At 43.6% G+C, this 14220-nt stretch overlaps 3 protein-coding genes across 5 annotated transcripts; 1 reads left to right on the top strand and 2 right to left on the bottom strand.

Moving 5' to 3' along the window:
* Window positions 1–622: 622 nt before the first annotated feature.
* BCIN_06g00330 (hypothetical protein) lies at window positions 623–2907 on the top strand. Its single transcript, XM_024693284.1, has 3 exons — window positions 623–974; window positions 1034–2371; window positions 2450–2907. The coding sequence occupies exons 1-3, from the start codon at window positions 755–757 to the stop codon at window positions 2788–2790; spliced, it is 1899 nt and encodes a 632-aa protein (XP_024549070.1). The 5' UTR covers window positions 623–754; the 3' UTR covers window positions 2791–2907.
* A 173-nt stretch (window positions 2908–3080) lies between these two features.
* BCIN_06g00340 (hypothetical protein) lies at window positions 3081–10754 on the bottom strand. Of its 2 annotated transcripts, XM_024693285.1 has the most exons (6): window positions 10175–10754; window positions 9748–10124; window positions 8068–9687; window positions 7418–7990; window positions 3480–7282; window positions 3081–3423 (listed from the first exon to the last, which is right to left on the bottom strand). In XM_024693285.1, exons 1-6 carry the CDS (start codon window positions 10267–10269, stop codon window positions 3172–3174), a joined length of 6720 nt encoding a protein of 2239 aa, XP_024549072.1. In that variant the 5' UTR covers window positions 10270–10754; the 3' UTR covers window positions 3081–3171. The 2 variants fall into 2 exon arrangements, with proteins under 2 accessions (XP_024549072.1, XP_024549071.1); XM_024693286.1 differs by having other exon boundaries at window positions 7418–9687.
* Window positions 10755–11715: 961 nt separating this feature from the next.
* Window positions 11716–13987, bottom strand: BCIN_06g00350 (hypothetical protein). 2 transcript variants are annotated; one of them, XM_024693288.1, is made up of 3 exons: window positions 11990–13987; window positions 11846–11931; window positions 11716–11770 (listed from the first exon to the last, which is right to left on the bottom strand). In XM_024693288.1, exon 1 carries the CDS (start codon window positions 13643–13645, stop codon window positions 12005–12007), a length of 1641 nt encoding a protein of 546 aa, XP_024549073.1. In that variant the 5' UTR covers window positions 13646–13987; the 3' UTR covers window positions 11716–11770; window positions 11846–11931; window positions 11990–12004. The 2 variants fall into 2 exon arrangements, with proteins under 2 accessions (XP_024549073.1, XP_024549074.1); XM_024693287.1 differs by lacking the exons at window positions 11716–11770; window positions 11846–11931 and having other exon boundaries at window positions 11943–13987.
* Window positions 13988–14220: the final 233 nt, after the last annotated feature.

A 14220-nucleotide genomic window follows, 5' to 3' on the forward strand; every position in this document is an offset into this window, starting at 1 on the left:
TCTTATTCTCTTTATTCCCCGGATCTCTTTCCGAATTTGACCCGCTCATAACCTTCCTCGCCACATGGTAACACCATATTCTTCGGAAATCTAGAAGGTTGCATTTTCCTGACTAGATTTGCCAGGTACGAAAGTAGCTTAAGGTACCAGCAGTACCAAGACTCGGGGATTTCCGACCATTGGCCAATCACGTTGTCTACTTTTATCAACTGAGGATATATAATGTTATCGCATAACGGCTTGTATCATGGATTATCATGGATTATTCATTAATGACAGCAAATATCCCTGACCCCACCTTCCTTTTCGGTAAAGGTCCGTCAGCTCGGATAAGCAACCATCATTTTCCCATCCCTTCACAACATTCAACAACTAATGTATATTACTAGGGGCGACATTTTACCATGTGTATGGAAATTGTGAAAGAGGCATTGATCTTCTCCAAATGTAGTAGCTTGTCACGTAACATACTTGATTTTCAACATTTCCAAGACTTTCATTACTAAATGAATCAATTTACGTCTTATCGTGAAGTCGTATAACATATATTCACCTTCCTAATTAGGACTCACTAAATGTAAAGTTACATGACAGCTGCAACTAGGTTTAACGTGCGGGGTTTGAGGTACCAAAAATTGGAAACTTTAACAAGGTCTACTTTTACTACATATTCCCCAAGCTCTCATATTTTGTAGCTCTCCATCTCTATCGTCCTACGCGTTATCAATTCATATCATTCTTTGGAGCTGTGATCATGGTTGGGTTTTCGGTTCTCATTTCTACAGCTTTGGCTGCTCAATCAGCTCTTGCGAGTTCAGTCATTCGCTCGAGAGCGAACTATGCAGTCAAGGAAAGACACTATGTCCCTAGACAATGGAAGAAAGTTGCTCGTGCTCCCGCTGAAGGTATCATTAATTTGAATATCGCATTGAAGCAGAGTCAATTCGAAGAACTTGAGAGACAATTGTATCAGGGTTAGTGGAATCTCCAGCTTTTTGTTTCCAAATTCACAAAACTAATATGTTCTTTACAGTTTCCGATCCCTCCCACCAAAAGTACGGCAACCATTTGACTTCTGAGGAAGTCGATGAGTTGGTTCGACCATCATCTCAAACTCTTGATTCCACTCACGAATGGCTTCTTGAGAATGGAATCGATGCTTCAAGTCTAAGCTACAGTAGTGCAAAGGATTGGATTCATCTCTCCATACCAGTCAAGGATGCTGAGCGCTTGCTCGATACTGAATACCACGTTTACGAACACGAAGCTGGTGGTCAAATTATCCGTACTCCAAACTGGTCACTTCCTATGCATCTTCATCAGCACATTGATGCTATTCAGCCAACAACTTCGTTCATGCGTGCCGCACCAAGAACTAGTTACAACCCAAGAGAGGCAAAGATTAGCTCAAGACACACCAACGTTATTGAAGGTCAACTTAGTGCAGGACATACTCCATCTGGATATACTCCACCGTCAAACACCACACTTTCGAAAATATGTGACGTCGCTGCAGTATCCCCTGAATGTTTCCAAGCTCTTTATGGGACCGGAAGTTACAAGCCAAAAGCAGCTCATAAGAATAAGATTGGGTTCAACAATTTCCTCGGAGAGGTTCCAATCAGACCAGATGATGCCTTGTTCTTGCTCAAGTATCGTCCAGATGCAGTGGCCTCTGCATATGAATTCAAATACGTCTCTATCAACGGTGGACCAGTCCAAAACACTACTCTTACTGCTGAGCAATTAGCAGATGGAACAGGCAAAGAAGCCAATCTCGATCTCACCGCTATCACTGGAATCAGTTATCCAACCCCAATTACAGCCTACTCAACTGGTGGACAACCACCCTTCAATGCTTCAATTGGTACAAGTAAAAACACCAACGAGCCATATGCTGATTGGTTAAACTATGTTCTCGCACAACCCACTTCCGAAATTCCTCAAGTTATTAGTACATCCTACGGTGATGAAGAACAAACCGTCCCCGAATACTATGCCAAGCGTGTCTGTGAACAACTCGCTCAATTGGGTGCTAGAGGTGTATCCGTTCTTTTCTCCTCTGGAGATTATGGAGTTGGAGACAATGGCACATGTATCTCCAATGATGGAAAGAACACCACAATGTTCGTTCCAGATTTCCCAACCAGTTGCCCATATGTTACCTCTGTTGGAGCTACCAAATTCTTCGAGCCAGAAGTTGCTGCTTATCGTGCTACTGGTATTGATCCCATCCAGGGTGTTTACCATGGAGGTTGGTCTACTGGTGCTGGATTCAGTAACTACTTTGCTAGACCTTCATACCAAGACAAGGTTGTTTCTGCTTACGTCAAGAAACTCAACGGTACTTTCGATGGTCTCTACAACAAAAGTCAGTATCTTCCCATCCCCCCCCCCCCCCCCCCCCCCCCCCTGACTCCTAGAAGTATCATTCACTAACAATTCTTAGCTGGTCGCGCATACCCTGATATCTCTGCCCAAGGATTCTATTTCGCCTACGTCTGGAATCAAACCTATGGTTCCATCTCCGGTACCTCTGCCTCTACACCTCTCATGTCCGGTATTATCGCTCTCGTCAATGATGCGCTTCTATCCAAGGGTAAACCAGTGCTTGGTTTCTTGAACCCATGGTTGTACAGCAAGGGATACAAGGGATTCACTGATATCCTCAGCGGAAGCGCAGTCGGATGCGATACTGCTGGATTCCCTGTCACTGAAGGTTGGGATCCCGCTACTGGATTCGGTACCCCTAACTTCCCAGAGTTGTTGAAGCTTGCTGGGGCCCACTAGATAAAATACAATTAGATTGGTTGGTATTAGAAAGGGGGTGATGGTTAGGTGATCGGTAAAAATGAATGCATGAAGCATGACAAATAGATAATTCTAATGATATAATGATTACGCTCAATTTGATTTTATCAGTCATGTCGTGAAACTCTTGATTAGATGCGACAGATGCTGAGTGCAAGTTAATCGTAGATTTTTATGTAGAATCGAACATATCGCTATCGGTCTTTATGTAAATTTGTACGAGTACATAGATAATATCACACCTTATCTTACATTGAAGAAGTAGCTCCTGCTGCTACGGCGGCTGATTACTTGATATCTCGATCTGGATAAGCAGCAACATTATTTTAACCCCGTATTCGAAACTTTCAAAGAACGCGATCAAATAACCGTTTGACTTGCAGCGTCATCTTGGTTGGAATCCTCATGTATAGAGCATTCTTCACTAGAAGATCCATCTTGTTGCAAGCCAATCTCCTGCTGTGGGCTAACCTCTTGAGTCGGTTCAGTTTCTCGTCCTGGGCCGATCTCATCAAACTCATGGTTTGGGTGTGTCACATCACTTGTGAACTTGCATTTTTCACAAAAGTCAAAGTTTTCGCAACTTTTACAGTGAAAACGGAAGCCACGTATCTTTGATGTTTGAGTTAGTAAATATCTGGATGGATACACTTCTTTCATTTACTCACCTTACAATTGCACCCATCGCAGAGAACTGACTCGTGTGAAAAACCTGCTGAGGGCAGAACTTCATCAGGAATAGAGAATGACTCGAGAAACTCCACAATTTCGTTGTGGTTATTATAGCTTGCGATTTGCCGTGGAGTCCAGTTTTTGAGTAATTCTCGTACTCTGGCATCCAAGCCAACGTCCGGCTCAAGAAGTCTTTGCACAACTTTCAAGTCGCCTGTCTGCGCAGCCCAGTGAAGGGGAGTCCAGCCATCGGAGTCCTTTCGGCGATAGTTGTATTTATTGGGAGGGAAGCGATCTATTAGGTAAGATATCATATCCATCGATCCGCTGGCAAAAGCGTGATGTATGAGGTCCCGATCTTGTTTGTCATGGAAAGTTGATTCGAGCAGATTAAATTCTTTGGGACGTTCTTCAAATAGCTTTTTCAGTGAGGATAAAGCGCCGATTTGTGCTGCGAACTGAAATGCGCTTCTTCCTTGCGTGTCTTTCAATCCCGCGCTAGCGCCGAAAGATAAAAGATGGTCTACAATGTTCTCCGCTCTCCACCAAATAGCTTCTTGTAAGGCATTTCTGGTATACTTCTGCTCCCTTTCAGGTCTTGCACCTGATTCTAATAACAACAGTACAAGTTCTTCGTCTTCCACATAAATCGCTTGCAATAGGCACGTTTGCTCATATTTGCCCCATGCCTGGTCTACACTGGCTCCGTTATTCAGAAGTAATTTGATGATGTCCACATTCCTGTCGATAACCGCTAGTGATAACGGTGTTTCGTTTGAATTGTTTGCCTTGTCGACATCCGCTTTTTTCTCCAGAAGTAACTTTGTGATATCGTCGTTTCTGTTGCGAGTAGCCAGTATTAGTGGTGTCTCGTCTGTGTTGGATTCAGCATTTGCATCAGCCCCCTTTGTCAGAAGCAATTTGGTGACGACTTCATTATCGTAACGAACGGCTAATAGAAGTGGTGTCTCCTTTGATCCATTTTTTATTTCGATATTTGCGTTTGCGTCTAAAAGGCATTTCGTGATTTCATCAAATCCGTGGCGAGCCGCCAGCAAAAGAGGCGCCTCCTTAGCATTGTTCATCGCATTTATATTTCCTCCAAGCTTTAAAAGTCTTTTTACACTCCGTAAAAGGCCTCCTCTACTTGCTTCGATCAAAGCTGTCGATCCACTGTCAACGTCCTTTGCATTAGGGTTAACACCAAGAACTAACAATTGCTCCACGAGATCCTCATCGCCTGTGTTGCAGGCCAAAGTCATTGCAGGATTGAGCTGCTCCATATATTGGTCTTTACTCGAGACGCTCCTAACTTCTTCACCGATTAGAAACTTCACGACCTTCGGGTGCTCGCTCCTCAATGCCCAGATAAGCGGAGTCCAGCCATCCGTGTCTTGGGCCTCCAATCTAGCACCGGAATTTAAGAGAAGTTTGACTATTTCAAGGTTACCATTTTTGGCAGCGAAAGAGAGTGCTGTCTGCTTGTACATGCCACTCTCCTTCTCAAGTTTCGCACCATGGTCAATTAAAACCTGGACACATTCTTCATGTCCAAATATAACTGCGTCGCAGAGAACACTATCTCCGCCATCGTCAACTTCATTGGAGTCCGCGCCTTTAGCAAGAAAGAGTTCTGTTGCTTCGTGTTTACCATTTTGGACAGCAATGAACAAGGGCGAATTTTTTGTCATAGGCTCATTTTTTAGAGTAACATCGCTTTCAATGAGCTGAGTTAAAATATCCAGCCGGCCACTCTCTGCTCCCCAGGAAAGAGCTGTGCGTCCATTTATGTCTCTAAGATCTTTCTTGACGCCAGCTGCAAGAAGCTTCTTGACTCCAGGCTCATATCCTTGAGATGCTGCCAGCATGAGTGCAGTAAGGCCACGACGATCGGCTAGATCAATAAATAGCAATGACTGCGAAGGAGGAGAACTGTTGCTAGGCTTCCATCGCTTCAGTATCCTATCTACCATCATGTCGGACTTTGCATGCACTGCTAAATGCAGGATTGATCGTCCATTGGCGCTGTCCAGTTGGCTCATGTCAAACGCGATTTCCTTCCAATCAATGAGAAATTCGAAGGGAGTCTTCTGTTTTTCTTCAACAGCTCGGAGCAATAGATCTCCGCCGTCAACAGTTAAGTTTTCTTTTCTCAATAATGATTTAATTGACGAAGCTAGCTGTTCTTCTTTCGAAGGTATCTCCGTCTCTCCAGCTTTTCTCGGATTTTTAGCTTTTCCATTGACATCAACTTTGCCATTTGAATTGTCTGGATTTCCCCGGTGTTCACTTTCCAAAACCCCACCCGAAACGTCTACAAGATGACTGGGCTCTTTACTGGAATCAGATCGTTGCATTTTCTGCTCCATCTCAACTGCCACGTCTAAAGCCTTTTTGTCGTCTTTGTCTTTGATCACAACGCTTGCTTCTTTGTTGATAAGTTTTTCGATAATCTTGGCTCTATTAGAATATCCATCGTTGTTTATATTCTTCACTGCGACATGTAATGCAGTCCGTCCAAGCCGGTCCTGCGCATTGAGAATCTGGGCGTTGACTATTTTGTTGAGAAGTATTTCCACAATTTCTGAATGTCCACCAAGGGCTGCAAAGTGTAAAGGAGTCATGTCCGAATAATCTTTGAAATTGATTGTCCTTACATGGAGATTCCGTTTCAGTAGTAATCTAGTGGCTTCGATATTTCCTGTTTTCACAGCCCAATGTAACGGAACTAGGCCGTCTCTCCCCTGCAATGGTATTGCGTTGGCTTTCAAGAGTTCTTTGATGATTTCTTCTGCATCATCTTGTTTCAAGTTGTCCTTTCGTTTCATAACGGCGTAGTGCAGAGGGGTACGACCGGCAAGGTCATATTTATTAACTAGGTCTTTTCTCTTGTCCACCAATTTCTGCACTGCTTCCAAAGAATAGATCACTCCGTAGTGTAAAGGTGTCCAGCCAAGTATATCAGCAGCACTGAAGAATTGCTCCATGTGTCCATCCAGAAATAACTTATTCTTATCGATAACTTCTCTGTGTAAAATTGTCTGTCTGGTTTTTGCCAATCCTTGGACCTTGTCTTTAGTTTTAGTATCTAACAAGCCTACCTTTTCAAATTTCTTGAGCCGACCTTGCTTTGCATAAAGTGACTGCAGCATATCAAGACATTGTTTATGTTTAGATAGTAAGGTAATGACCAACAACTTTTTACTCTTCTCCAAATTCTCATCAGATGTTTCCATGTATTCCTTAGTCTCTGACGCAGATGTAGCAGTCACAAGGAAGTCAACGGTTGTACTGACTACTTTGTAGACAAAATTCCCCTCTGGTGGTAGATCATCGCACAGTTTCAGTAGATTCCCATAAATATTGCAAGCAATATCCCGATATCCCAGTTCATTATCTTTGGCGTATTTTCGTACCATGTCTACTATGCCTTCGTTAGGGAGTTTTTCATAATAGCTAAGTGGGGGTATTATCAGTAAATTGGCGTCTTCCAACGTCCCCAAGCCAGAAATCTCGATGGCTTTAGTCATTTGCTTTATTTTTTTGTTGGTTAATCGTAAAGAATTCCAATTTGGGTGCTCCTCATTTAGTCTGAGCTCATCGTCCCCTGGTAATACAACTTCTGTTGATTGTTCATTTTCCCTCTCTGATAGTGGTAAGGAATTTACAACCGCCCACAAAAAGGTGGAGAAAATGTGTTGAGCAAGAAATTTCTCCTTCGAAACACTGGCGATCATGGCATAGTATGAGGATGTTGGGCAATGTGCTCCTTTAGTAAACTTGTTGTGATCGAGTTCTGCTATTTTAAATGTTAGAAAATCGCCGAGCATTCATGCTATATTGGAATAACCATCGGAGCCTCCGTGATAAATATGACTAAATTTCAATGTGGAGCAGGCTTTAGGTGAATAAAGAAAGAAAATAATAGGTTTACCTGGCAGATAGACCCCCATGCTGAGACATTTTTTGTCGGGTTGATTATCCCATGAAAACTCGCCAAGTGCTTCAGCAATCTCAATACCAGCCCACCATGCCATATCTCTTTTGAGTATAGGTTTTGAGGGGCCGATGACTCGTTGAAAGGAGTGTATATCACGAGCAATATTCTCAGTGTTATCCTGAGCCCAGTTGCCGCTCTGAGTACCATGACTAAAATGATACATCCACAACGAAAGAATTGACTCGATGTCTTCTGTGGAGACACTCCATCGGTCTTCTTCTCCAGTCTTTCTTGTCGCGTGAAGTTCAATTTTTTGAAGGTAAGTGCCTTCATCATTTCCAATCTCTACATCAATGGGCCAATGAAAAGTAGAGCCCGGCCATCCTTTGAATAAATCCATGATTTTTTCGATTGCTAAAGCCGCAGAGGCAGCGTTGGTTTTTATCACCGGGTCAGACCAGCTAGTGAGCTCTCGAAGGCGGTTCCGTACGTGGAGAACTTTCTGAGTCTCGAAGCGATTATAAATGGTTTCCGACCAGCCAGTGAGCACCAAGTAATCAGTGAACTCTTGTAGACGTTTTCGAATACTTACAGACTTCTGCCTCATCGGACTATTCTTAGCAGGGCCACAAGATTCAATAAACTTCTCCCAATTGGTGAGTCTTCGGAGGCATTCTTTATGAGAGTTTCAGGCGCTTTTCTGGATCCTTGGACACATTCGTGGGGTGCAGGTATTGTCGAGTCTGGAGTAATTTGTTCTACCCGGACAGGTATTTCTCGGCGATCGGCGCATATGTTTGTGATTGGAGGTGACATTGATTCATATAAGCGCGTTTCTAGCTCTTGGGTTCGTTCCTGTAATTTAACAATTTCTTCTACCATTGGATCATTGGTGATGGGGATCGATCCGGGAGTCGCTTGAACGGGTGGATCTATCTGACTGCAAATTTTCCATGAAAGATGACAGGGAGACATATTTGTGGGAAAACCTGTAGACTCGCTAAGATCGCTCAAGTACTTGTCATCATTACCAATCCTGAGTGCAAGCCAGTCAATTTCATATTTCTCCGGAATCTTCTGGGCGATAGGTCTATCCAGCATGCCCCGACGAATAATGGCTCGAACAACAGTCATTATTAGAATGGCAACAAGCTGTGCAATTGAGCATGCCCAGCTGATGCCACGAAAGCCTTCAAACTGCAAAATAAATCCAATGATTCCTGTGGATGTCCCTATGATACATAGCGTGTTGATCCATTTGGAAGTTGACTCATATGGTGGCATCTGTTTTGGCGATATAGGAGGTTTTTGAGCCTTGGACATTCTCGAACGAATGTGGGGGGATCTAGCACTTCCATTAGATACAGTATTTGGAGACTCAATTTGTAAGGTGCGCATTTGAGAAGTCCGTGTTTTGTGGAGACTATCTTCGGTAGTGGAACGTGAATAGTTGGTACCCAAGGAGCGGTTGTCGCTGCGACAAGATGTCATGATGAGTTCCTTTTCCATTCTTGCCATAAGCATGTATGAATCGAAAGTCTGATCACTGACAACAAACCGCTGTTGAAGCCAAAAAACACGAAACTTTCTGTTTCCTGAATCACACTTTTTGGCATTGGACTTAAGTATCTCGGACAAGAATTTAGTCTTTCTTTCACCCTCTTTCATTGGGGTTTTAGCGAATACCCCAATAATTCGTTTCCATAGATGCTTATGAGAATTATGAGAATGGTTTGCACCCCCTGCCTCCACATCTCCACTAGGTACTTTGAGTTCTGATTGGTGATTTTGTTTGCCCTGCAGCGTTGACACAATGCCATCTGCCTTTAATTCCCAGACACTCTCATCGGTGCTCTCTCCAATGACTAAGGCACAAACACCCATTCCGAATACCAGCACAGCTGTCCCACTGGCCAAGGTCGGGAACGCATAAGCGCTTGGGTGTCCGCCTACCGCAGCTCCGAATCGAGTGTCGTAGGCGACAAAGGCAGAAAAGATAATGACGCCCACCTGAAGAATAAAGCCTAGAACGGCAGCTGCAAACAATTCTCCTCTGTTTTGCTTAGGATGTATATTTAAAGAAATATTCGGAGCTCGGTCTAAGCCGTCATTTTTAACATGGTCCTCTTTAGGATTGATTCGTCCAGTCATGTTGTTGTACGAGTCATTATTAGGGCTTTTTGACACACTTGTCTTCTCCCCTAGATTCTGCGTCTTTTTTCGCCATAGTTCTTTTATTATATCGATATGTGGATCACTATATGCTTTTCAAGGGTCGAATGTGTCATTTCCAATTCGAACCAAGACACAGGATGTAGACATACCTTTTCTTGTGATAAGATTGTCTTTTTCAGCATCAATCAAAGTGAAGAGACCAAATTTCTCTGGGGGACCACGTCCCTCTAGAAAGAGTATTTGTTTGACTTTGCCTTTCCCCATCGTCCGGACTATGCCGTGTCCATTCCATAACTCAGAGACTTCATGTGAAGTTGATGACATGAAATCAAGCTCTGCAGAGGCTCGATTCTCGCGTGCACGACCGATCAAAGCTTTCAGCTGCGGCGGACCACCAACGCGAATGGCGCCTATAATAGCAGTAATGATGCCCAATGGAGCCATCGCGAAGATGATGTGGTCAAGCCATGTAAAAGATTCTCTCAGGAATTGCTGGGCAAAACTTTCACCGAACAAGGCCAGGAGTCTGAGATTGTATCAGCGATGAAATTTTATGCTCAAACTATCAATACTTACGGCCCTAGATCCGAGAACAGATTGTTCGTGACATCTGTACCATCTGCGTCGGCCCGTGAGGCTAGGAATAGCAGCACGAATATCTTACGCTGCATTGATCCAATAGCTCTTTACTGGAGTTGGCAAGACTGTGTCAGATAAACTAATTCGCGATGGACAAACGATTACTGCACAACAGATAACATATAGAGTCAAAAATCGCCAGAGAAACGTTTGCTATGGGACAAGTAAACGAAGAAGTTTCGAGGCTGATGTATAGCATGAGTGTTAGGTACCTCAACACCTTCCATTCTATGAGCCCTGCTCCCACCATTACAATCACTAGGATCGCAATGAGGCTGATCTACCTATCCCCGCGCACCGAGCCATCAGATGGTGTACGGATCATGTAAGCGCGGCAAGAGTCTGCCAGGTTTGTATTTATCCATCATGATGGCGAATTCACATTGGATATAGATCGATATCCCCGGACTGTTCATTGGCGTGGATCCAATCAAAGTGCTAGATGTACCCATCCGACGCAAAACTGTTTGCGAATATCCACGTTTGATGAATCTCAGAGACCATCGTCCTATGCTGCTGAACTGTACAATACAATATCCAGGCGCGATATCGTAAAATATACAAAGTTTCCTTAGTCACACTCAGGGCCCGAGCTCTGGGCTAAATTTATCCTTTTCCACGGTGGCTCTAGCTTTTGGTGAGAAGCAATTTGACCACTAGATGGCACCCAGGTGTGTGACTAGCAACGTGCCTCGAGCCTGCTCAGCTGTTTCAGCCGCAACATATACAGCAAATTCTCATTTGCCAACTTTCTGCAATACCACCCTCCCAACATTACTGAGTGGCAGGGAGGTCTAACCGAATGGCCAAATTGTAAGTCTGCAACCAAAATCGGAAGTGTTTGCGATCAGATCTTCATACACATATGGCGATATAGAGAACACATGGAGTGATTTGTTTGGTACAAGAAAAGATCACCGCAAAGATAAATGGAAAGGCTAAATTGCATTTTATCATTGATCCTTGTAAGTTGTATTCTCCTTATCTGCACCATTGTTATTGGCATGCTCAATCTAGGTCTGGTAGCGAAAGGAATGGGCATTGAGTGGCTCCGAGTACTTACATGGTCATGAGATCTAGTAAGTAATTGCTTATTGTTGATTCGCACTTCTTCCGTGTCTTTCGTGTTCATACGCCCTACTTTCCGAGGTGTATCTTATCAGCTGGATGAGATGGGTATACTTCAGGAGATGTGTGATGGCGAGAAGAGTCTTGTTCTAGACGCATATTACCTACCTATTATACATGTATGCCAGCCATGACAAGGGCGTTATAGGTATTTCCAGGCTGCACGCATCATAAAAGATATGCAACAAATCAAATTAAATAATACAACGCCGTACTAGCGTGAAATAGGTTGGCTCTAATAAGGCGATCTCAGAGATCTCTTTTAACATTCTAGAGCATGGGAGGTTCCTCGATTCGAGAGTATCCAACGGAGCCCTATTCGCAAACTTCTGCACAACCTTCCAGCGCTTTCTTTCGTTTGCAAATTCAAAGAGCCCACATGAGAGATCCGGGGATCCTACTTTCCTAGCCCGAGTCAGCCGAGTCAACCTATATCCAATCTCTCATCTTCGATCAAAGGTATCAATCATAGTTTCTCACACTTAGCCGTTGTATATGATCTCAATACTACCCATGCAGCGCGTACTCAGTATACAATGTCATTTGAAGTGCTGCGATGTGAGATGCTAGAAGGATTTGTATATGCAATTAATTTTTGCTCGATAATATTAGGGTTGTTATTACCTAGAATTTGGTGTCTTAAACGTTGTAGTCATCTGCTCTTTCAAATCCAGCCCCAACTCCAACTCCACCCACGGAAGTCTGATGTTTTCCCTCTTTGTGCACCACTTTAGGTTCCAGCAACCCCATCAACTCCGCAAATCTATCATCTACACCCCTCGCTTCCTCTACACTTCCTGCGATAATCTCCTTGACGCCTACACTCAAAGCCCTGATCGCTCCACCATCCATACACGCCGCATCCCATTTATTCCCATCTCGATTCCACCTCCAATGGCCATTCAACGACCATCTCATATGTCCGTTTACTTCCATAAAAGTCATCTTCCCCTCATTATCACTCTTTTTCCGCACCAACCCCCCATTAAACCACAACAAGTCACCCTTCTCATCCACATGTGCAATAGCACTCCCGCAAATATCCTCCCTTCTTATACCATCCGTCACATTCCATACTTGCCCCCCAATAATACCCCCATAATTCTCAGCGAAAGTATATTCCACTCCACTCAACTCCATACCCAGCCAATAAGCTTCCTTATCCCCATGCGTATTCCGATACGTAATCAATTCCCTCACTACATATGTATTCTGCCAACACGCATGCAGTAATCCCATAAGAACCCCCAATCTCCCTTTATCCAATACTACCACGCCGGAATCCTGCTCCTGTCCAAAATTCTCATTCATCACTCGAGATTTGCGAAATGTACGGCTGGGGGTGTGATCTTTCATTTGCCAACGCCAAAATTCATGACGATATCTATAAGAATTCTTCCCAACCAGTCTATCATGAAAGAACAAAGTCCCTGATTTCGCATATGCAGCATGCGTATCCAAAATAGTTTCTGGGGGCTGGAGAAAAATAGCGTCAGAGTCGACCAAAATTACCTGTTCGAAGGTTGAGGCTAAGAGTGCAAACGGTTTGATGGCCCATTTGCTCATTCCATCCGATAACTGCAGCGTTGTGTCATCCAAGATCTTTGTTAAATCCAAGAATTCGATTGCTCCAATATAGTGAGTGGAAAAGAGAGATAGAAGAGCGGAGCGATATTGAGGTGGGAGATCCGAATTGCCGGCATAGACTATCTGTATAGGCAATGTTGATTTGAGGATGAGACGGAGGTTGAGGATAAGATGGCATGTGTAGCGGAATGTTTTTATGCCTGTAGGTATTACGATGCCGCGGGAGCCGGGCACGAATGATTTCCTGAGATTGACGAAGGTGGTGGGATTTCGGTTCGGCAATTCAGTCCTTTTCTGTATGAAAGGGAAAAGAGAGGTGACAGTCTTGTCTACTAGTGCTTCGTACTCCAAAAATGGCTTGGTGGCGATTAGGTTACTCTCCATGCCGATTTGAGTTAACCATCCTGTGAGTATCTGAATTCTTCTTCCCATCTCACCAAAATCATCTTCAGAAACAGGTACTTTGATGAAATGACGAGCGACAAGAGAATTTTTCTGGATTCCATATTCCGTGATCGGTTTTAGAGTCGATTCAAAACCCACGTGGTCGAGAAATGATGTCGATTTACATGTCCAAAATATGCCAAGTATGCAAAGCAGAATTAGAGCCTTGAGATTGAAGTCTTTATATCGGACTTGACGTGGTATTCGAAGTCTCATGATCGTTTTGGGTATGTAGAGACTTGATAGCATTCTCTCCTCCGTCGTTCTGGTGCACCCCTAACCTAGTTGCGAATATACATTCCAATAAGCGATACCAGCTATGAATCCCTGAAAAGTTCGGCTTGAATCACTAAATCAATTCTTCTTTCAACAGTCGACGTGCTTAAATCAACCCAAATGGTGTTTGCCAGAGAAAATGATGATGATGGGAAAGCAATGTATCAGTTTGCACTGGCTCTGCGAAGAATGTAACACTAATTGCCTAAAAGCGACATATCAAACAATCAACACGATTGTACGAAACATGATTTGGAAGCTCTGGAAACCTAAGAAGTCGGAATTGTCGACATAGGTACTACAGCATCAAAATGCTGAATTTTCCTTTGTCGTTGGAAGATACTTTGGACTTGCGCGTCCAGGCCTTGAAGTGAAAATTAATCCTTACCTGATTGGGAAAACATTCAAGGATTTCTGTGGAGAAATTTATGGGTCAAAAGGACCCAAGGAAAATCGTAGAATGCTTCGAAAACCGCCCTACTAGACTTTGAAACTCTTGACTTGGGTTCGGAAAAGCGTGTAGCTGCCAAGTCAACGTTGTGTGGAAA

This window comes from Botrytis cinerea, chromosome 6 (genome assembly GCF_000143535.2).
Source record: "Botrytis cinerea B05.10 chromosome 6, complete sequence".
NCBI lineage: Eukaryota > Fungi > Ascomycota > Leotiomycetes > Helotiales > Sclerotiniaceae > Botrytis > Botrytis cinerea.